Here is a 23,884-nt window from a genome sequence, read left to right as displayed (position 1 = left end):
AAGTTACTATCAAAAAGTAGCTAGCTACATTGAAACTACTTTTTTGATTTTTTTGAACAACGTATATTATAAATAACTGAATAAGTGTCTGAGGAATGTTTTAAGTAAAATATTTAGTGTTTAAAACAATGCAATACAATTATGATTTCAAAGAGTATTGTTTATTACACACAACACTCAAATATCTCAGACTGTTTGTTAAAAGTGAAAAATTGCAACAAATATGACCTTTGACAATTAAGGCCATGGGTAATTAACATGAGTTGTTTCTCAATCCTCCAAATCTGCCGCCACGTCTTGCTCCATCATGGATAATATGGGTGTGTCAACCCACTTCTGTACGTCAGTGAACAGGCGGGCGTATCATTTTTTAACATGTTTTAAAAATTCGGGGAATCGGCCCGATTTTCACCAGCGTAGGCTGTCCCCCATATTTCCAAATCATACACAACCACGTCACGGCTAGATCGATGGGGCTATACCCTTGCCATTGGATGGTTCTGTCTTTATGCAGATGAAACTTGCCCAGAATTTACCAAAAAGTTCAGGACGATCTGGCTTAAATTTATCTTACCACGTAGCCTATGAAGGACACTGTTTTGTAGCTGTATGACGACCAATAGAGAATAGTACAGCATATATTAAATCGAGGATCCATATGATTACACGGTACTGTATGTCTAATGGTCTAAAATGGTTAATATCTATAAATGTAACTTTATATAACTCACAACAACATATTTCACTTAGTCTCCATATAAAAACATACGGTGAATAGGCCTATAACTGCAGTAGGTCATACTGTATCATTACTTGTCATAACACGTAGTTGATCCAACTATGTGTATTTTTAATTTTTCAATTCACAAAAACAAAAGTCTTCTGTAGGCTGAGTGAAGAGAGTGAACCCCGACTGAATATCTGCATCTATTTTTCTATTTTAATCCGTGCAGATCTACACTGTAGCGTTTATATTTAAATGAACAAAAAACACCAAATTGTCAAGTCTATAGACGGGTTATTAATGTGTTAGCGTCAATTTAATGATGTTATTTTGCAGTATATCCTCCTACTGGATGCATCAGGAACAACAGGGGCGTAAAACTGCCTGGGGCGTATATCTACCGGCTCCAGGTCTGCAGCCTCCCCATATAGCCCGAGTGTCCGAACTCGCACCGTGTACGCCCACCTTAGCCGCAAGATGCGTGATTAAACAACAGGTGGCGGTAATGGCTAAAAATTAGTTTGTAATCTATCAAGAAGAAGAATATCCTGGTATCGCGCTGATTCGCGCAGGCTCGACAAAACGCAATGTAGCTTTTGCTTGCGCTACTCCGCTACTTGCTGCAAAAAGTAGTTAGCTACTGGAAAAGCTACACTGTTTAAAAAGCAACTGAGTTACTGCCAAGCTACTGAAAAATGTAGTTAAGTTAGTAGCGTTGCTACTTGTAGTTAACGACTCCCCAACACTGGACATGAGGTCTCTCGTCCTCACCGTCTCTCGTCAACACCGTCTCTCGTCTCGTGATGCTTTGCAGACTCTGCTCTACGTGTGTTTTGGAGGAGGCGTGGCTTTGGAGACGCTCTGAAGGGAGGGTGGGATATAGCTTTCAAAGCTAACTTGCTATTGCTAGCCGCTCCGAAAATAATTGCCTACCCTACCTTTAATTCTCTGTGATGCAAATTAATTGTATCTTCTTTAGAGAACATGTGTTTTTTTGGTGAATTTGTTCATGTATGCCACATCCTAGGCTTTTTCTGAGATTTCTGAAATTTGCAAAAGTCATCAACATTAAAACATTAAATGGAAAAGGATTGTTTTTCTTTTCCTCATAAAAAAGTTTTTGTACATTTTGTACAAAGTTTGAACAAAAGTTTTTGGCTAAAATAGCAAAAAGTGGCAAAAATGGCAAAAAGGCTAAAACAAATGAATAAATATTAGATTTTTTTTGGTTAAACATGCGAAATATAGTGCATAGCCTACCATGTAAAAAGTCTGTTATGACTATTTTCAACATTTTTGAATAAAAACAATCAAAACTTTGCCTACTGTACAAGTATGCCTATGGGAATTATAATGCCAAGGGAAAGACAAAACAATAAAACCTCTGTCTCATTCTTTGTTGGCTGCTTGTCCGTACGAAATATAAGACACGGTTTACATTTTAAAGGTAGCTACAATTTATACCTGTCTTTAACTTAACGCTTCATTTTAAAATATTTTTTTTAAATCCCACAAATTGCAAAAACTGCAATACAATGAGAGAGGATCGTGGTGTGAAACAGCATGAGGTGTGTGTGAACTGCATCGCCTCAGAAAGATGCTTTAAGCTTCTCGTTGGCTGCACGTTGATCTGTCATCATCGCTTCAGCAGTGAGAAGCAAGTGTATGAGCGCGAGACATCATCATCCTCCTCCTCATCCTCCTCCTCCACCGACTCTATCAGTCCTTCTCACGCCGAGCTTTCCATCAGTCTTCCACTTTCGTCTAGTTTACTCGATTATAAAGGGATCAGTTGTGAATATGGCATCAATTTGTGCGGTGATGGCTTACATCTTTCTCTGTCTAAACATCGTCAAAGTTTGCTCAGTGAACTCGTCAGAGCTGAACGGAGATATTCCTGCAACAGAACCGTCAGTCCACAATCCTGCTCGAGACATGATGACCGTTAATATGTACAGAGTTTATGATAAATACAGCAAGAAGCATCATCATCAACATCGACAGAACGTCAATACAATCCGAAGCTTTAGAGGAGTCCAAGGTGAGTGAAACTAACAACTAAAATACGATATAAAATACAGCAATGCATGTTTATAGTTCATATTTCATATCACGCTGTGTTTGTGCTTCCAAAATGTTATCTAGGCTATATTTTAACTTTCATGATTTTTTTAATGATATTTAATAAACTACATTATATTTTCAAAAATACAATATGCCTATAAAAATACATAAAAGACATTACATATAAAGAATTCATAAAATACAATATAATTTTGTTTTATGCATTCATTAATGGTTTTACGCTTTATTTTAGGGTCCAGTTCTCACTATTAACTTGTTGCTTATTAGCATGCATATTAGGCTACTAGGATATTGGCTGTTTATTAATACTTATAAAGCACACATTAATGCGTTATTCTGCATGACCATATTCTATATTCCTTAATAACCCAATACCTAAACTTAACAACTACCTTATTAACTATTAATAAACAGTAATTAGGAGTTTATTGAGGCAAAATGCGTAGTTAATAATTAATAGTGAGAATTAGACCCTAAACTAAAGTGTGACCACTGTTAATTATAGTATTTTATTTGTTGGAAACCCTTGAGGAAATAGAAGGGGGAAAATAAACCAATAATGCATATTTTGAATATTCATTACATAAAAAAATCCATATGCACCTGGATTAAAATGAATTAGGCTATATATGATAAGCATATGTAAAATCATGCACAGATAGCACTTTCCCCATTATTTCAGTGTTTCAGAGCTGTTAAGTTTCCACTGGAGGTGCGCTATTAAAACACAGAGAGGGTATTAGTGGAAACAAAAAGAAAGAAAGAAAGAAAGAAACCTTGAGAGCGGCGGCTCACTAAACACTACCATATGGCCAGAGACCGATTCAGGAGCCGTGTTTATCTTTTTATTAAACTACCTCGTAAACCATAGAATGTGGTCGGATGTTAAATCTAAAATGTGAAAAATGTGTTGTTTATGAGGATGTTGTCTGGAAACTTTACTGGTCAATCACATGCATGCATGAGCGTAAAACCCACGCTAAATCGACAAGCAGCAATTAATGACTTGTGACGTTTTCAAATGCCCTTTTCAGAGCTCTCCCATCACAAAGTAGTTTTCCGCTTCAACCTGACCTCCATCCCCGATTCAGAGGCGATACTGACGTCAACTCTACACTTTCTTGACCAGCAAGTTCATCAGCGTCCTTGGGCCTGCCGTCGTTCCCGCGGATCCGCATGCCGTCTCCAGTACCTTCAGTCACTCACCGCAACACATCTCGTCATTAAAGGAACATCACCAAACGCTGCCATCCCCTCTCAGCTGTGCAACATCACACTGTCTCCTAACAGAAAGGGGCTTTGGCAGATTACAGACGTATCATCAGCCATCAAGCAAGCCCATGTGAACGGCGAATTATCGATTACCGTTGAGTTTGACCTTGGCCACCACAGACGTCATGATCGTTTGTCTCCTCACAGTCTGCCGTTCATTCTTGTATACGCTGATGACGCCGCCATAACTGAACCAAACAGCATTGCTATGAGTTTACAGAGATACAGTCCGTCTCATGTGGTTGAGGAGACCAGGACCAAAGCGCCCACAGCTTCTTTAAGCTCCAGAATCAGAAGAGAAGTGGATCACTTGGAGAACAACTACCTTCCTGACGTCCAGTACAGCGACCCGAAGCGCAGGGAGTTATGGGACAGCGGCTTTTTTGCGAAGAAGCCCAAACCGCTGTCAAAAGGCCAGGACTTTCATGAGGGATTGAGAGGGTCGCAGGAGCTCACCTTTGACGAGAAGACCATGAAAAAAGCGAGACGCAAGCAGTGGAGTGAACCGCGAGTGTGTGCGCGCCGATACCTGAGGGTGGACTTCGCAGACATCGGCTGGAGCGAATGGATATTAGCGCCGAAAGCATTCGATGCCTACTATTGTGCAGGAACCTGTGAATTCCCGATTCCAAAGGTAAGGGAATAAAAGTTGGTGTTGTATATTTTAGTTAGTTTTGTTTATAATGACCGCCTGAATGTACACTGCCCGGCCTTTAAAATAAAGTCGCTGTTATAGGCCTATGGTTGGATCATTATTACAGTTAGGGATGCATGATATATTGGCCACTATATCGGTATCGGCCGATATATGTTCATTTTAATGTTATTGTTATCGGCCCGATAAAAAAAAATTGGTCGATATATTAAATCCGATTAATAATGGATTATTTCCTTCAGCTGAGACACTTAAGATGTCCACTGTTCACCATGATGGTTTTGAATTGCTTGAAATATGATTGGAGTCACTTCGAAAAAATTTAATATAGGCTAGTTAAGTGCAACATAAGTCTTTTATTATATAGGTTATATAAAACTATAATGAGAACATCATTATTATTGTATGCTTGGGACATGGATTTTAATAGTGAGACTTTTGTTTTTGTAATCAGGCTTTCAAAAATGATAGAAGAATTTGGATTTAAATTTATCGGCCAATATATCGGTTATCGGCATTCAAATATAAAGAAATATCGGTTATCGTATCGGCCAAAATTTTCATATCTGCGGTTCCCTATTTACAGTGATTATTATGTTTCCAGCATGTTATATGTTTGGCAACAGTTCTTCTAACCCTAATTGATGGAGTGTGTAACTTTTCATCTCTTAAACACCCGTGTAGGAAGAACATCATGGCCATATTCCAGGATGACAATATCAAGATTCAACAGGCTCAGATTGTGAAGGAATGGTTGGGAGGGAGGATGAAGAATCATATTCACACATGAATTGGCAATAAATGTTGTGATGTTATTTCCATCAATGTTTGCTCAAGATCTTGTATTGAAAATGCTAGAGTCCAGCACTCTGTAAAGTCTCCTCCAGCACATCCCAAACTTTCAGTGATTTTAAGGCCTGGACTCAGAGGAGCCAATTCATGAGTGAAAATTATTCTTAATGCTCCTCCCAACCATTCCTTCACATACTGAGCCTGATGAATCTTGACATTGTCACCCTGAAATATGGACATGATGGGCTGTATCTTGCACCCAGCGCAAATGACTTTGTACGCCGACGCATGTATCATTCCTATTTTGCACCCGACGCAAGCAGACTTTTCCCTCCACAGACGCACGCCGGTAAATTAGGGAATGAACTTGGTTCAACACGGTTCAGCGAGAAGAGGAGTGTGTTCCGGCACAAACGTTCCCTGGTGATATTTTGCAGTTTCAGAAAACAACTCCGCCACTGACCAGGAGAAACCTCGTCTAAAGACAGCGGCGTGTTATTCAGATGCTATTTTAAGGGCGCATGCTTGACCATAATGTAGCGTGTGCACAACACACACACTTTGCTTCTCTCATCTACACAGACGCAGCAGTTCATATTTTTGCAAACCATACATTATTACAAGGAAAAATATTACCACACGAGGGTAATCATTGTGGTGTCCATGAAGATGTTGAATGAAAAAAATAGGCATAAATCTAGCTTACACATTTAACCAAATTATTCAGGCTAACTGTAGTAATGACGGATCAAACCTGTAATCAATAGTGGCGAGACACATCGGTATATAAGGACACCTGACAAAGTGTGTTGTTCGTCAAGAACCAGGAAACTAAATTCTGAAGACTGCGAGATCACCGTTACCATCATGTAAGTTGCGTGCGCTGGCAAACCCGCCGTTATAATAGCAATCCGCCATGGAACAAGCGCGCCGGCTCTTAAAGGGAATGTGAGAGGACGCTCTGATTGGTTTATTGCACGTTACGCCCAAACCACACCTATGAATAATGGAGCGACTTCAGACCAACACATTGTAGATTTGCATCGGGCGCAAGAGTTTTTATATTGTTTATTTATCCCGCCGGTATAATAGCAACAGCGCCTGAGATCCGCCCACAAAGTTACTTGCGTTTCGCGTTTGATACTTGCGCTTCAGAACGTTAAAATAGGGCCCGGTGTGTCTTCCTACATGGGTGTTTAAAGGGGAACTTGGCAAGTCTAACCATTTCTTCGCTGATTTTCACTTTTGTTGTCACATGTTTTCCCCACGAGCTCCCCCTACAGCTGTGGAGCGTATATTTCACAACACTGTCGTAAAAATCTCACTTGCGGCGCCCTCCTCCTCCTTTCTACCGCTGCTCATGTGCATTTGTTATTATCGGAGCCGGCCAACTTTATTGTGTGGAGCTATGTCTACCGAGGTGGGTAATACATAATACACAGTATCATAGAACGTGTGTTTATGTCGCATTTCCGTAAAGCAGTTTGTGTTTCTCGGTCATTCAGGAGACATTTCCAACTTACCGGGACGGTAATCCCCATGTTGCAAGGTTGGTTTTCTGCCTGGGAACGCTTGGGGGAGCTGGGAAAGTCACCATTTTCTCCAGAACGGGTTATTTAACCATCCAAATGATTTCTAAACGGTTTTATTAAGTTGAAATAGTTGCCAAATTCCCTTTTAAGAAATGAAAAGCTTCACACTTCATCAATTTGGGTTAGAAGAACTGTTGCCAAACATATAACATGCAAGAAACATAATAATCACTGCAATAATGATCCAATCATAGGCCTATTTAAATCCAAACAGCAACTTTCTTTGGCTGGGAAGTGTACATTATCTCATTATTGCACGGCAGCTCAACAAAATAAAATGAATGTACAGTATGTGGACATGAAAGATTAATTTGAATATTGAGCTGAAATCATTTTAGAATTGTATAAGTTTAATAAGCCCTATCTTACAGTTAAAAATAGTCCATTACAATGTGCAAAACAATTGGTCTAATTCTGACACACACAAAAAAAACTTAAAGTCGGCATGAAATTAAGGTTGTGATTGTCTTTTCTGACGTATATCCGAATAGAATCACTTCTTGAACAAGAAAAAATGACTTGATTTTGTCCGTGGGGAATTGATTAGATGGTTGTGGTTTGCTTTTGGTGGATCTCATGTGAGTGACAGGTTGCTTCAGAAGCTATTCTGATTCAAGAAATAATGATGTGCACTATAAGTCATTTATAATAAATACTGCAATATTCCATTTACAAAAAAAAAAAGAATTGTCCATTTTGATGTCATGGTGACTTTAAAAATAAGGTGGGTGGATAGGACTAAGAAATGCGTTTTGTCACGTTAACCTTGTTATAACAGAGTAGTTTTTCTGCAACCTTTACTTCTCTTAATGCAGGTTGTTCATCCGTCCAATCATGCGACCATCCAGAGTATAGTGCGAGCCGTGGGGATCGTGCCTGGCGTCCCAGAGCCGTGCTGCGTTCCCGACACGATGAGCTCTCTGGCTGTGCTGTTCCTGGACTCCAGCAGGAACATGCTCGTGAAGGTCTATCCCAGCATGTCTGTGGAGACCTGTGCCTGTCGGTAAGGAGAGCAAGGTCACTCATGGACATATAGATAAAGACAACCTGCAAAACAATGAACTCAGCTCAAGGGACTGCCGAAAATGAACTTTTTATCTCTGCAAATAAGACCTCGACACCTCAAATAATATTGGATCTTTGCACACAAACATTGTATCCTCTTTCCACTCTCTCTTTTATTTAACGAATTGTATATAATCCTTATTGTAACATATAGTAAGCCAAGCTGTTTTTGTTTTGAAACAAGTACAAAGTAAATTTAATTTACACTTTACACTTTATTTTAAGGATGACGTAGTTACACGTTACTACATGCACTTACTATAGTAAAAACAGTAAATTATGCATAATTACAAGTAACTAACCCTAAACCAAACCCTAACCGTAACTTTAGTACATGTAGTTAATTAATACTACTCATTACTTATTTAAGTGAGTACAATGTAACTACATCGCCTTAAAATAAAGTGTAACCAAATCCGGTAACACTTTACATAAGGTCTAATTTTTTTTACATTAGTTTTAATGCATTAGTTAATATGAAATAACAACATGTACTTACTATAGCAATAACAGTAAATTATGCATAATTAAAAGTAACTAACCCTAAACTAAACCCTGACCCTAACCGCAACTCTATAGTAAGTACATGTAGTTAATTAATATTACTCAGTACTTATTTGAGTAAGTGCAATGTACCAACATCACCTTAAAATAAATCAGGTCTCATTTTTTAACATTAGTTTTAATGCATAACTATGAGAAATATATTTTTACAGCATTTGTTAACCTTTTTTTAATGTTAGTTAATACAAATAAAACTGTTTATGTAGTTCATTAACTTATGTTTTATTTTTTAAAATCTATTAATAAATGTAATAATTTACCATTGATTAAGAGATGCTGTAGAAGTATTGTTCATTTTTAGTTCGAGTTAACTAATGTTAACAAATGAAACCTTATTGTAAAGTGTTAGCAAAAATCCTTAAACATTTGATTTGATTTGTAAGCTTGTAAGATGAAGCGTAACCTTTAGGATTTAAACACCTGGAATCTTGCATGAAAAGAAAACTGCAGATCATTTTTAGTCATTTGTGAGAAAATGCAGCATAATGCTGCCATCTAGTGCTGTGTGATTCGGCATAATATTGTTTCCCCTGCGAGGACGGACCGCATAAGTTAGAACAGATGGATTGATTAGCTAGCCATAGCTATAGAAAAGTCATTAGATTATGGATTTTAAAATAAAATAATAACATCTCAGAGGTTTTGTGAAACTTTATCAAATGAGAGTTTTGTATTTTAAAGCAATTTCATGTCATTTATAATTATTTATTTTTTTCAAACTGTACTGTATTGACTTTGTATGCAAACATTTCTCAAACCAGATTCTTCAGTGTTATTCTGGTATATAAACTGGTATGTTTTTTTTTTGTTTTTTTAAACTGAAATCCTGGAGGAATTTTTGTGAATAAAGACCTAATGAGTTGTATTAGGAACATAGATTGTTTGCAACAAAAGGGGCAAAGGTCAACTCAGACCCATTAACTCTTACACAGCCAGATTCCAGCTGAATGAAAATGAATCCAAATGGAAATGAAAGGAATCTATAATGCTAATATTTATCATAGCTGAAGCTGATTAGTCAAAGCATCAAACATGTGCAGACACAAACACATTCAGAAGTGATGGAGTTGCTTTAGTAAAAACAGCCAGAAGTCTGACCCTGTAAATAAGGGTTTGTCAAAATCACTCTCATTAGTTTTCAAAGTCTGTTCCCCAAGTGTTTACAGAACCCTCATTAACGACAAGCTTCCCCGAGATAACAACGCTCAAACCACGACTTTTGTGTCAAAGATAAGAATAGCTATGCTACTATTTTGGTTTCCGGAGAATGTGTTGCTTAGCGTGGGACGTGGGAGTGAACCTGAGGTTCACTTGAGGAACCCCGATTTCAAAGGATCTTCCACAAACCAAAGTCAGATGTAAAACTTGCCGCAGACGGTCACCTATCCGCTTTGGCAACCAAACGAAAGATGCGGGGTTTACGATATCTGCTTCTTCTGATGTCCATCAATTTAGCTACTTCAGTTGGGCTGTGCGAGGGGAAGTCTCTGGGGAGTCTGGAAGACACAATGTTCATTCAGGGAGAAGAGCAAAACCTTGAGGAAGACGATGACTTCAACTCCAAGTTGGAGAGCTTGTCGGGCTTCAGGAAGGAAGACTTTTTAAGGAAGCTGAATCTATCAGGCGTGCCGCACGAACACAGAAAGGTTCAACCTCCTCAGTTCATGATGGATCTCTATAATAAGTATGCATCTGATAAGACTTCCATCCCTCGGTCGGATGTCATCCGAAGCTTCATCATACAGGGTGAGTATCTCTAGATGCAATTCTGATACCACGTGTATGTGAGTGAAAAGGTGTATTAATCTCTATTTTCTGTTCTTTACAGATGTTATTTATTCCATCAGACACGGCAACAAAACTCAGCACAGGCTCCTGTTCAACGTTTCCATCCCAAATCATGAAGAGATCACATCGGTCCAGCTGAGGGTGTTCACGCTCTGGGAAAGAAGTAAAAGCACCTGCGCTGACCGATTCACGTCCATTCGGGTTTATGGCGTTGAATACAAGCAGGATTCAAACATTTTACAGCTTCTGGACGGGAGAGACGTCACCGAGGCCAGAAACACATGGGAGGCTTTCGACGTGACCAGCGCCGTCAGGATTTGGCAGGATTCGGGACGCGGGGCGGGTGAACTCCAGGTGGAAATCCAACAGAGCTGTCAATCTCTTGACATAAGCATGGGTTTAGAGGACAACGGCTCGGCAGTCGTAATCGTTTTTTCGGATGATCTCGGGAACAGAAAGGGAGAGTCGATGAATGAGGTCAAAGAGATGCTTCTTCATGAGAACGAGCGGATATTTGTGGAAAATCATGTTCCTGTGGACAAGCACCCCAGGAAGAAGAGGAAAGCAAAGAACAACTACTGTCGGAGGACTTCGCTGAAGGTGAACTTCAAAGACATCGGATGGGATAAATGGATCGTGGCTCCATCTGAATATGACGCTTATGAGTGCAAAGGGGTGTGTTATTTCCCCCTGACCGATGACGTGAGCCCCTCCAAACATGCAATAATCCAAACTCTGGTTAACCTGAGCAATCCCAAAAAGGCAAACATGGCATGTTGTGTCCCGACTAAGCTGGACCCAATCGCCGTCATGTACCAAGAACGGGGCGTCATCACGGTCCGACACCTGTACGAGGAGATGAAAGTAGCAAAGTGTGGATGTAGGTAGTGTTTGGCTGCTTACCCATTCATCTGGAAAATAACAGCATTCGTTTTATCATTCCCAATTGTCACAGCGCTGCCATTTTGTGAACCTTGCAATGAACAGTTCTTAAAAGTGAAGAACATTTTAATAATCAGAAGAACCTTTTTTCTATAAAGAACCTGTTGAAGGTTCTTCATGGAACCATACATGCCAATAAAGAACCTTTTTAAGAGTATAACATTATAAAAAAATACTTTTAATATAAAGTAAGTGAGATTAAAGTATAAAGTATTAAAATATAATGCCACATATATTTGCAAAATAATAAAGTAGCCTATTGCAAAATAAAAGTATTGAGCAAAAAAAAAGTTGTTTTGCTAACAAAAGTAAAGAATATAGCAGAAGAAAAATTAAGTATTGAGAGAGAAAAAATAAGTTTTGCAAACAAAAATAAAGAATTAAGTAGTGCAAAAAAAAGATATAACTAAATGCAAAAATCAATGACAGCTGTAAAAGAAGCTTAAAGTTCCCCTGTAGTCAATTATTTTATCCCTTAAAACTCAAAATTACATATTTTAAAGTTTTTTCCTTGAAACACATTTCTTCATGCCTTAAAATAGCTTGAATGTAACTCGACACCCTTGCCTAATTAAGTATACGCGGTTCTATGAATATGCAAATGAGCCCCGCCTCCACTCACTCACTGGTTGACGATCACACGTTGATCTGATTGGTTACAAGGTAGTTTGTGACGTCAGAAACACCAGCGATTTCAAATCACGTTTTATGTTGACATGAATTTACACATGGTTTGTCTTAAAACACCACATAGACATATAAACAACATTAAAAGCTGGATTTTCACCAAGAACTTTGATCTTATTTTACTTGTGTAGGAATAGCCTCAAAGACTAATAATAAACACCACTTTAACTGATTGCTGCAAAAGTTCAAAGTTCTTAAGCTTTTTTTTACAGCTGTCATTGATTTTGATTTTTACACTTTTGTTTTTTTTTCTCAATACTTTATTTTACTTTTGCAATTCTTTGTTTTTGAATGCAAAACATTTTTTCTCTCAATACTTTTTATTTATTATTTCTTTTGCAAAACTTTATTCTCTTTTGCAAAACTTTATTCTCTTTTGCAAACAAATGTGGCATTATATTGAATCCATAATTCTATTTTCATTTTACTCGACGAGCTGAGGACAGACCCAGGGGCGTTTCTAGGATTTGGCAGCATAGACCAAAACATCAGGGGCGATATTCCCCCTTAGAGATTTTTGTTTTACATTTTAATACAGCAACACACTCTACACAAGTATGCAAAAACAGATGTCAATGCTTGCCCAGTGCACTGCAAGCATGCGGTCCGGTTGTACATACTAGTAAGAAACCTCAAGGTGGCGATATAGTAACACCCCCAAATGATGTGGTATTGCTCAGGCAGAAAGCTGTAAACATGCTTGTAAGATTTACCCTGCTGAAAACTGTGCTCTCAGTGTGACGTGTACTTGCATGTACTTAGTGTTTGTTTCAGGTCTACATCTGCAAAGTTTCAAAGCATTTTAAACCTATATCTAATTCTTTAGTAATTAATTTAATATATATATATGGATGGGGCATAATGAGAATTTAGCCTGGGCCATTGCCCCTGAGGTCCCGCTTCAAGATTGAGCTATTCTGGGTTGCTCCAGACAAAAATAATCAGGGAAATGCTCATATACAACAAACAAAACTTACGCAATATCTCCCACTAGAGTTCCCGAACGAAACATTGGGCTTTAGCACTATTGACATAACTTAAAATTGTATTCTTTCTTCCTGTTGTACAACCGGCTCTCTAATTATTTTTCCTTTTTTTCCCCATTAATTTTATTCTTTTTCTCCCCCCACAAAAAAATGTGTATATAATCCATTGTATGTCCAGCATATATTTTGTTTTACAATTATGTAATTTGACTTACATTTTATCAATAAAGTCCAAAATGATTTGATTGCAAGAAATCATGCATCAAAGTAATCCCAGTTTGGGCTTTCATAATACATGTTTAGCAAGCCAAGCTCATTGTGGTGTGTGTGGTGAGTGCTTTCTTTCTGCTGCTGCTGGAGCTTTTCCGTCAGGTAAGCAATTGCTGGTTAGAACTGGTACATTATTTTGTAATAGCTTAAAATACCTGTAACATTCATTAGATCTTAACAAATTCTTTAGTTGCAGGCAGGGCCGGATTAAGAGTTCAGAGGCCCCTGGGCACAATGACTTGTAGGACCCCCTCAGCATCCTCCCACCCCTCCCCCCTTAACTTAATATACAAATGAAATAAACAGTGCTTTATTTTTTCAGCTACAGTATGTGTATTTAACAGCATGGAAGAAAGTCATTAAATTATATGAAATATGAAAATAAAACACAACATAGACTATTTTTTTTCCTACTATGGTCAATGGGGACCAGCAACCGCCCAGTTAGCCACACTCCTCAAAATATCTTCTTTTGTGTTTAGCACAAGAAAGAAATTAATACAGGTATGGAACAACATTAGAGTGAGTGAGTAAATAATGACATCATTTTTATTTTTGGGTAACCATCCCTTTAAGGACAAGCGGATGCATGTTTACTATTAGGGCTACTGTCTCTTTAAGATCTGCCCGCGACGAGTCTAATATACACGCAGATTTGTTTCTTATTTTTTTCTACTGTTCTTTCACTTTAGACATAACCAACTTTGTTTATGTAAACCTTGTGTGTATTTGACAGTATTAGAGCAATAAGACTCGAAAGATAACTTAGTCCAGTAACGGGCGCTGTTATACAGGCTTTAGTGCATATGCGCGTCGGGGTGTAACGTTATTGCGCTCAGAAAAGCGCTCGTTAGAACAGCGCATCAGCAGCGAACGACGACATGTTTAACCGGCAAGGCTTTAAAGCACATGCAAATAATTAATTTTTATAAACTACAGTGTCCCGTTCCTCTGCATTTCATGTGAATATACGTCGCGCTGTACAGTATGTTGGGACGGAGGCGCCAGAACTGCAAACTGATAGAATGCACGATCCTACGATATTTCTTCAAAAGCAGATCGTGGAGACATTTTAATCCTGATATTTGACATAATATTTGACGGTGCCCAGGGCCCCTTAGATGTCCTGGGCCCCTGGGCAATTGCCCAGTTGCCCTAATGGTTAATCCGGCCCTGGTTGCAGGATGCTCAAATGATAAACAAAATAATGGAATTTATAAAGGCACAAACTTCATATGATTTGCATGGTTCTGGTAAATTTCAGACAGTGGAGGACGTTTTTGTGGAATTATATATATATTTTTAAAGTCAGCATAGCAATATTTTTCAGGGACAGATATTCATATTCATGCGAACCTGTTTCTATCTCCAGCTCAGCAACATTTTCTCCCATCAGATACACTGGACAAAACTCCAGTCATCTAAAGGAACACGCCGACTTTTTGGGACTTTATATTATTCCCCGTATCCCCCAGAATTAGATAAGTCCATACATACCCTTTTCATCTCCATGCGAGCCGTAACTCTGTCTGACGAACTCCCCGCTAGCCTAGCTTAGCACAAAGACTGGAGCTAAATGGCTCCAGCTAGCATACTGCTCCCAATAAGTGACAAAATAACACCAACATTTTCCTATTTACATGTTGTGATTTGAATAGTCACAGCGTGTACAAATAACAAGGTGACATGTGACAGCCATCTTCTAACCGTATACTGGGAACTATATTATCAGAAGGAGAAGCACTGCTACTTCTGCGGAGTGATTAGCGCAACACTCAGTAGCAGTATGCTAGCTGGAGCCGTTTACCTCCAGCCTTTGTGCTAAGCTAGGCTAGCGGTGGGTGCGTCAGATGGCACGGCACGCACGGAGATGAAAAGGGTATGGACTTATCTAACTCTGGGGGATTCGGGGAATAAGATTAAGTCCCAAAAAGTCGGCGTGTTCCTTTAAAATGAGATTCCCAATCTCTGATTGGCCACATGAAATCATCAGATAGAATTGCATAAGACTCTGAGCATTAAAAGATAAAGCAAGATTAACAGTGCAGCACCAATTAGTGTTGAGTGAATGTGGGGTTACATAATTTCATCCTGTAAAAGTGGCAAGGGCCTCTAAATTCACACTAATGCTCTAACAAATGACAGAAAAGAATGAAGCAGTGAAATCTATAAGAAGATTAAAAAAACAATAACTATTCGGTATGTGAATAACGTACAGAGTTAATAAATGAGCCTCTTCCAGAAAATGAGTAATGCTCTGATGTTATACAATCAAAGCCATTGTCTAAATTGCCTGGGAAGAAATATATGTTATGATTTGTGGTGTTGCATATACAAATACATTTCTATCTTGGTGTTTATTTAACAGTCACCTGTTCAGCAGTGTAATCACATCATTAGCCTGACCCAGACGTCACCTTTGAAAGCTTGACCTTATTTTCCTCATGACGACATTGCTGACAGGACTATAATCCAAAAGCAAATGTGTAAAGAGACGCATTTACTGGAAAATAATTCCCAACATTTCACTCAAATATTTTTAATGTTCTAATGCTTAAAATGTTTCCAGGAGTCAGGACCCCTGTCATGGTCAAAAACATTGAGATTAAATAACATTAAGATGATTGCACTTTATTTTACATTACATGCACTTATGTGCACTTATACTTACCTAAGAAAGTAATGGGTATTATAAGGTAAATACATGAGTAAAGGTTAGGTTCAGGGTTAGTACCTATTACCTAGTTATTGTAATTACTATAATAAGTATGTACATGGGGAACAGGACTGTAGAATAAATTGCTACCATTGAGACCAAATACAAAAAAGACAGATGAACCAATAAATACACAGTACCTAAACATTTTACCTTCCATAATATGATTTACTTTTCTTCCAAAACAAACATCTTGTATGTACCAAAAATCCTCATTTACTCTCATGTCATTCCAAACCTGTATGACTTTCTTTCTTCCGTGAAACAACAGATATTTAGAAGAAGAAAAAAATCAGCTTGTTTAATAAAAATAAAAAAAACAAGACATTAAAAAAATGTGTTTGTGTTTTCCACAGATGTAAGTAATTTTTTTGGTTAACTAACTATCCCTTTAAGTCATGATGAAGCTGTGTGTTTAGAGAGATTTTATATCCTCTCCAACATTTTCCATATTTATTGATTTTGATCTGTCAATGTCTTGCTGATGCACTGCAGATAATGCGATTAAAGGTTTAATCAGAGCAAAAGCCTCTTATGTGGTTGCTGTTGTCAAAAACCTGTTCTATCTACCAAAGGACCACCAAATGAATGGACAAAAACCTCTGGCTTAGACAAAATTCAACAACCAACGGCAAAAGATGGCAGGGACTGTAAGAGTTTTTGCCCTGATCATAGTCGCTTGTCAGGTTCTGTTTATCGGTGCATCATTTCAGTCTGCGCTTGTCCTGGATATGGCTAAAATTCTGCTTGACAACTATTGCTTCCCAGAGAATCTAGTCGGTATGCAGGAGGCAATCCAACAAGCTATAAGCAGCGGAGAGATCCTACACATCTCCGATCGGAAAACACTGGCATCAGTCCTGACTGCGGGCGTTCAGGGTGCACTCAATGACCCCAGACTGAGTGTGTCTTACGAGCCTAATTATACTCCGATCACGCCACCTGCACTTCAGTCGCTGCCTACTGAACAGCTGATACGGATAATCAGGAACACGGTTAAACTGGAGGTGATGGATAACAATGTTGGCTACCTGAGGATTGACCGTATTATAGGTCAGGAGACTGTGTCAAAACTGGGACGGCTCCTTCACGACAACATCTGGAAGAAGGTTGCGCATACGTCAGCGATGATCTTTGATCTCCGCTTCAGCACAGCGGGAGAGCTCTCCGGTCTCCCATACATTGTGTCCTATTTTTCCGACTCTGAACCACTTTTGCACATCGACACAATCTATGAGCGACCCACTAACACTACGAAGGAGCTGTGGACGATGCCGACCCTCCTGGGGGAACGATATGGGAAAAGAAAAGAAGTGATCGTTTTAATCAGCAAGCGCACCATTGGTGCGGCTGAAGCGGTTGCCTACATCTTAAAACATCTCAAAAGAGCCGTCATTGTTGGAGAAAGGTCGGCCGGAGGCTCTGTTAAGGTTGAAAAGTTAAGTGTTGGGGACTCTGGGTTTTATGTCACGGTCCCGGTTGCTAGATCTGTGAATCCCGTAACAGGACAGAGCTGGGAAGTGAACGGGGTTTCGCCATCCGTCACAGTCAACCCGAAGGAAGGAGTTGCCAAAGCCAAGTCCCTCATTGCCATCAGGAAAGCACTACCGAAAACAGTTAAAAGAGTGTCAGACATCATTAAACGATTTTATTCGTTTAAAGATAAAATCCCTGCTTTGCTAAATCAGCTCGCTAAAACAGACTTTTTCACAGTGGTTTCTGAAGAGGACTTGGCAGCGAAACTTAATTATGAGCTGCAGACGGTCTTTGAAGACCCTCGTTTAAATATCAAGACAATGCAAGAATTGTCTGACAATGGCCTGGATGCGAGACTAGAAGACCATTCATCTTTTGATCATCTTAATGATCCGTTATTCAAGTTGGAAATTCTCTCAGGAAACAATGGATATCTGCGTTTTGACAGGTTCCCAACTCCCACCATTTTGATAGGACTAGAGGATCGAATCAAAGAGAAGGTCTGGCAACCTGTCAAAGACACGGAGAACTTGATTATCGATCTGCGCTATAACACCGGCGGATCCACCGAGGCCTTGCCGATTCTGCTTTCCTACATGTTCGACATCTCATCAAACACTCACCTTTTTTCAATCTACGACAGCATCCGGAACACGACTGCTGATTTCCACACCCTCCGTAACATCAGCGGGCCGTCCTATGGTTCTAGAAAGGGTATTTATATTTTGACAAGCTATTACACAGCAGAAGCTGGAGAAGAGTTCGCTTACCTGATGCAGTCCTTGCACCGAGGCACTGTTATAGGGGAAATCACCTCTGGAACACTCCTTCACACCAAGACTTTTCAAGTTGAAGAAACAAACCTTGCCATTACTGTCCCCATCATAAATTTCATTGATATAAATGGGGAATGTTGGCTTGGAGGCGGTGTAGTTCCCGATGCCATCGTGCTTGCTGAAGATGCAGTTGAGCGAGCTCATGAAATCATTGCATTTCACAAGGATATTCAGGCTTTGGTGCAAGAAGCTGGAGATCTCTTTGAAAAACATTACACTGTACCTGAGGTTGCAGCTAAAGTGAGTAGACTGTTACAGTCCAAACTAACCGAGGGACTGTACCGGTCAGTTGTTGACTACGAGTCTCTTGCATCTCAACTCACTGCAGATCTCCAAGAGACCTCGGGTGACCACAGACTGCACATTTTCTATTGTGAAATTGAACCAGAATCCTTTCATGACATCCCCAATATCCCTTCCCCTGAAGAGGTCGGGTTCATCATTGATGCCCTGTTCAAAGTAGAGGTAATGTCTGGAAATATTGGCTATTTGAGATTCGACATGATGGAAGACATAAAGGTTGTGCGAGCAATTGGTCCCCAGCTCATCAAAGCTGTATGGAGCAAGCTGGTAAACACAGACATGCTCATAATTGACATGAGGTATAACACGGGTGGCTATGCCACGGCTATTCCACTAATTTGCACCTATTTTTTTGATGCACGACCCTTGAAACACCTCTACACTGTTTTTGATCGCTCCACAACAACTGTGACAAAGGTTATGACCCTTCCAGAAGTGCTTGGACAGAGGTACGGCTCTCAGAAAGACATTTATATCCTGACAAGTCACATAACTGGATCAGCCGCTGAGGCATTCGCTAGAACAATGAAAGACCTGAAAAGGGCCACTGTAATTGGAGAGCCCACTATCGGAGGCGCTCTCTCAAGTGGAACGTACCAAATTGGGAATAGCATCCTATATGCTTCCATTCCCAACCAGGCGGTTTTGAGTGCAGTTACTGGAAAAGCATGGAGTGTGTCTGGGGTTGAACCACATATAGCAGTTCAAGCAAATGATGCACTTAATGTTGCCCAGAAAATAATTGGCAAAAAACAACAAAAGAAAAATTCAGGGAAATAGAACTAGGGGCTTCATTATTCTTTTCTTCTTCTTCTTTTTTATTTTACAGTAAAAATGTTGAAACATTGTCGAAAAGATTTCAAGTTATTTTAATGTTTTATGTGTATGTAATAGAAATTAATTTACCCTTTTTAAAGCTATATCTGACATATTTCTGAAATTGTTTAGCATAACTTTCACCAAAATGCTCTTTTGATGGTGTGCTTTTGTATACTCGTACTAATGTAAAAATAAACATGCTATAGAATAAAATAAAAAGAAGACATCAGTAAATGTTTCCTTTGAATACCTTTTAGCCACTGAAATTACAACAAAGGATTATTTAATACACATGATTTTCATTTCCTCTTTACAATACTGTATTTAAGAAACACTCTTACAAAGGTAAATATAAATAAATACCATTAATTTAACTACAAGTGCTTCATATTATTGTAACAAATGCAACGTACATTTTAGCTTGTTATTTTCTAACTGAAGAACTTTGGCTAATGAGATTAAGGTTTTATTGTGAGGAAAAGCTTCTTATGCATGTGTTAACAGAAACCTGACTGTCGAAGCAGACTCAGTTGACAAACCTCTCTGCAGAAGGAGAGTTCAGTTGCACCGAATTAGCAGGAATCCGAAACCTGCCAAAATGGCTCAAGCTGTGGTTCTACTAGCGTCGTTGTTGATCTTCAGTAATGTGGCTCACTGTGCTTTCTCCCCAACACTTATTGTGGATTTGGCAAAAATACTCATAGACAACTACTGCTCACCAGAAAAACTCGCCGGCTTGGAAGAGGCAATTGACGCTGCGAGTAGTAACACGGAGATCCTCGGCATTTCAGATCCTACCACCCTTGCCGGTGTTCTGGCGGATGGGGTTAAAAAAACAATTAGTGATTCCAGAGTGAACGTCACATACGAGCCAGGCTTCGTTCCCGCGCCACCACCAGCCATGCCTGAAATCCCACCGGAGCATCTGGCCGCGGTGATCAAAGCCACGGTCAAAGTTGAGATCCTGGATGGCGACATTGGCTACCTGAAGATTCAGCACATCATTGGTGAGGAGATGGCTCAGAAAGTTGGGCCTCTTTTGCTGGAGTACATCTGGGACAAAGTGCTCCCAACATCTGGCATGATTCTTGACTTCCGCAATGCTGTCAGTGGTGAGATATCCGGAATCCCATATATTGTGTCTTACTACACTGACCCTGAGCCATTAATCCACATTGATTCGGTGTACGATCGCACGTCCGACCTCACCATTGAGTTGTGGTCCATGCCGACTCTGTTGGGAAAAAGATATGGAACCACCAAACCCTTGATCATTCTGACAAGCAAGGATACTCTTGGGGTTGCAGAAGATGTTGCTTATTGCCTTAAACACCTTAAAAGGGCCACAATCGTTGGGGAGAAAACAGCTGGGGGAACTATGAAAATGGACAAAATCAAGGTGGGTGACACCGACTTCTATGTATCTGTGCCAGTTGCTAAGTCCATTAACCCCATCACTGGCAAGAGCTGGGAAATCACTGGAGTGGCACCAGATGTTGAAGTTGCAGCAGAAGATGCCCTTGACGTTGCCATTGCAATCATTAAACTTCGTGCTGAAATCCCAGGGTTGGTTCAGGCGGCAGCCACACTGGTTGCAGACAACTATGCATTTCCAAGTGTTGGGGAGGATGTCGCTGAGAAGCTGGGAGCCGTTGCATCCAGTGGGGAATACAAACTGATCTCCACAAAAGAAGAACTGGAAGTAAAGCTCTCAGCGGACCTCCTAAAACTGTCAGGGGACAAATGCCTGAAGACCACCAGCAATATTCCTGCACTTCCTCCAATGGTACGTTTTTATATGCACTACATTTTGCTTATTGATATGTTGGTTGTTGAGGCAAAATTATGAATGACAATTTTCCTTTAACTTCCAGAATCCCACACCCGAGATGTTCATTGAGCTCATCAAGGTTTCATTCCAGACTGATGTATTTGAAAACAACATTGGCTACCTTCGCTTTGACATGTTTGGAGATTTTGAACATGTTGCTGCCATTGCTCAGATCATTGTGGAACATGTCTGGAAAAAAGTGATTGACACTGACGCGCTGATCATTGATCTGAGGTGATTACTGTATTGCATAGTTGTTTCTCGCTCTATAAATCCAGCTAAATAAATAGCCAGTTCTGAATGAAGTTCAATAATGTACACATTTTTTAATCCACCGGCTTCGACCATAATTTGATAGTACGATCAATTTTGTTATTATTATTTTCTTTCAAGGAACAATGTTGGTGGACCTACCTCTTCTATCGCTGGCTTTTGCTCATACTTCTTTGATGGTGACAAGCAGATTGCGCTGGACCACGTTTATGACAGACCCTCCAATACCACAAGTGATCTTCTGACCCTTACACAACTTACAGGTACATTACTAAACTGACATATTTCATTTATTATTTTATTCTTTGTGAAAATTGGTCTAGCATTTTTTTATCTAAACATAAAAAATGCAGTGTCCTGAAGTAGATTATGTGTTCCCAGACAGCAACATAGTGTCGGCCCAGATCTGATATGCGTTGAATCCACATGTACCAGATGTGGCCCGGATCTGGGCCGACACTTTGTTGCTGTCTGGGTTGTATATTGTTATTTGCATATTTCATACTGCAAAATGAAGTGTGCAATTCTACTCTATCTAGGCAAGAGATATGGCAGCAAGAAGAGTTTGATAATCCTCACCAGTGGTGTGACGGCTGGTGCTGCGGAGGAGTTTGTTTTTATCATGAAAAGGCTGGGACGTGCAATGATTATCGGTGAGACAACCCGTGGAGGTTGTCACCCCCCAGAGGCCTTCCGTGTGGGCGAAAGCGATATCTTCCTGTCTATTCCCATCAAGCACTCGGACGCTGCTCAGGGTCCGGCCTGGGAGGGAGCTGGCATTGCCCCACACATTCCAGTGCCCGCTGGCGCTGCCCTCGACGCGGCCAAGGGCATCCTCTTTAAGCATTTTTCCGGCCAAAAATAAGTTGTCAAATTATATAGCAAATGAGTTATTTAGAAGAATGACATTTTTGTGTGTAGATCATTATGGTGATGTTTAGAAAGTACTAAGTTAAGCCTTCTGTTGCTAGTTCAAATCTTTTTCTATATTTCTGTATTATTTCTAACCCATCCAATCTAAATCTCTAAAAGCAAACTTGAGGATAATGCAAGTAATATTCTCCAAGTGATATTCAGAATAGGCCAAAGTGTTGGGTACTTTGTGTACTAGTTTACTTCGTACACATTTAAATGTGTTTATGCTTGTATATGCTTGTATTGTAAACATCTACTCATGCATATGAAAAAAAAAAGAAGATGAAAATTGTCTTGTTTGAAATGCAACTTAAATCTATTTGGGGGAAATCGCGATTGAAACCAAATGATAAAACTTAATAAATACTGTACAACATGGAAACTGTTTAAGTTGTAATGTGTTTTAAATAATAAATAAAAAATTCCTTACAACTGAGCTACAATTAGTTTAGCAAACATAAACCAATTCCATAAATACGCGTGAAGGTTTAAGATTATTTACCTTTACTTAAAATAACTACTTGCAATCTCAACTAATTTTTAAAATCACACAAACACACTTAACCACACAGAAGCAAAAACACTGTTCATATTTGGTAAGTCCACAATGCACTTTTTGCTGTATTGCATCATTACAATACAAACCTATGATATATAGGCCTACATATTTACTGCACCTTTTCTTTTAGAAATGATCATCAAGAACCAGAAGAGGGCAGCATATCTTCTTCATCCAGCATTGGACCAAAGCATGCTGTCAAATAGTAAAGTTTCAATTATAGCACCTTTTGTCAACAGGACTTTAACAGGAATGAATTACCTTCAATACGCTATAGTGTAATGGTGTCAAAGTTAGAGATCAACAATAAAAACTGATTTCTGAATGAAGTTTTGTGTTAACTAATTGCTCGTTATTGGGTATGTTTTGGGCACGGGAATGCTGGTTTTGGCCGGTTAGTTTTACATGGCTACACTGGTCATGGTGGTTTACCTGCTACAACACCCAGCAGAACCAATGGCAGTAATGTAAGCATCTAAAACCAGATAAATAAAACCAAAATATTTCACAATTTAACATAATCCACTGGTCTAAGCAGCTCAACAATTACGACATCAAGTTCATGAGGACTTCGAATGAGTTCACATGAGTTCGTCATTCAGTCGACTAATGTTCAGTATTACCTTGCACTTCAGTTTTATATTAGCTTTAGCAGGTCACATGTTGCGGAGTGTGTTTGGTGTTTTATTAAAGGGATAGTTCACTTTAAAATTAAAATTCTGTCATCATTTACT

General features: G+C 39.4%; 4 protein-coding genes across 4 annotated transcripts; all 4 read left to right on the top strand.

Annotated features, from left to right (window-relative positions):
* The first annotated feature begins 2,379 nt into the window (after window positions 1-2,379).
* Window positions 2,380-9,619, top strand: gdf10b (growth differentiation factor 10b). The gene is made up of 3 exons (XM_079596061.1): window positions 2,380-2,765; window positions 3,844-4,715; window positions 7,936-9,619. The coding sequence occupies exons 1-3, from the start codon at window positions 2,390-2,392 to the stop codon at window positions 8,125-8,127; spliced, it is 1,440 nt and encodes a 479-aa protein (XP_079452187.1). The 5' UTR covers window positions 2,380-2,389; the 3' UTR covers window positions 8,128-9,619.
* A 466-nt stretch (window positions 9,620-10,085) lies between these two features.
* gdf2 (growth differentiation factor 2) lies at window positions 10,086-11,559 on the top strand. Its single transcript, XM_079595958.1, has 2 exons — window positions 10,086-10,495; window positions 10,578-11,559. The coding sequence occupies exons 1-2, from the start codon at window positions 10,159-10,161 to the stop codon at window positions 11,423-11,425; spliced, it is 1,185 nt and encodes a 394-aa protein (XP_079452084.1). The 5' UTR covers window positions 10,086-10,158; the 3' UTR covers window positions 11,426-11,559.
* Window positions 11,560-16,776: 5,217 nt separating this feature from the next.
* Window positions 16,777-19,533, top strand: irbpl (interphotoreceptor retinoid-binding protein like; the record flags this gene model as incomplete). Its single annotated transcript, XM_079594561.1, has 1 exon — window positions 16,777-19,533. One exon carries the CDS (start codon window positions 16,777-16,779, stop codon window positions 19,531-19,533), a length of 2,757 nt encoding a protein of 918 aa, XP_079450687.1.
* A 393-nt stretch (window positions 19,534-19,926) lies between these two features.
* Window positions 19,927-23,477, top strand: rbp3 (retinol binding protein 3). Its single transcript, XM_079594562.1, has 4 exons — window positions 19,927-21,358; window positions 21,447-21,637; window positions 21,797-21,939; window positions 22,216-23,477. Exons 1-4 carry the CDS (start codon window positions 20,171-20,173, stop codon window positions 22,539-22,541), a joined length of 1,848 nt encoding a protein of 615 aa, XP_079450688.1. The 5' UTR covers window positions 19,927-20,170; the 3' UTR covers window positions 22,542-23,477.
* Window positions 23,478-23,884: the final 407 nt, after the last annotated feature.

This window comes from Phoxinus phoxinus, assembly GCF_949152265.1.
Source record: "Phoxinus phoxinus genome assembly, chromosome: 21".
NCBI classification, from domain to species: Eukaryota; Metazoa; Chordata; class Actinopteri; order Cypriniformes; family Leuciscidae; genus Phoxinus; species Phoxinus phoxinus.
The sequence above is the reverse complement of the archived record's forward strand: the minus strand, read 5'-3'. Positions and strand labels throughout refer to the sequence as shown.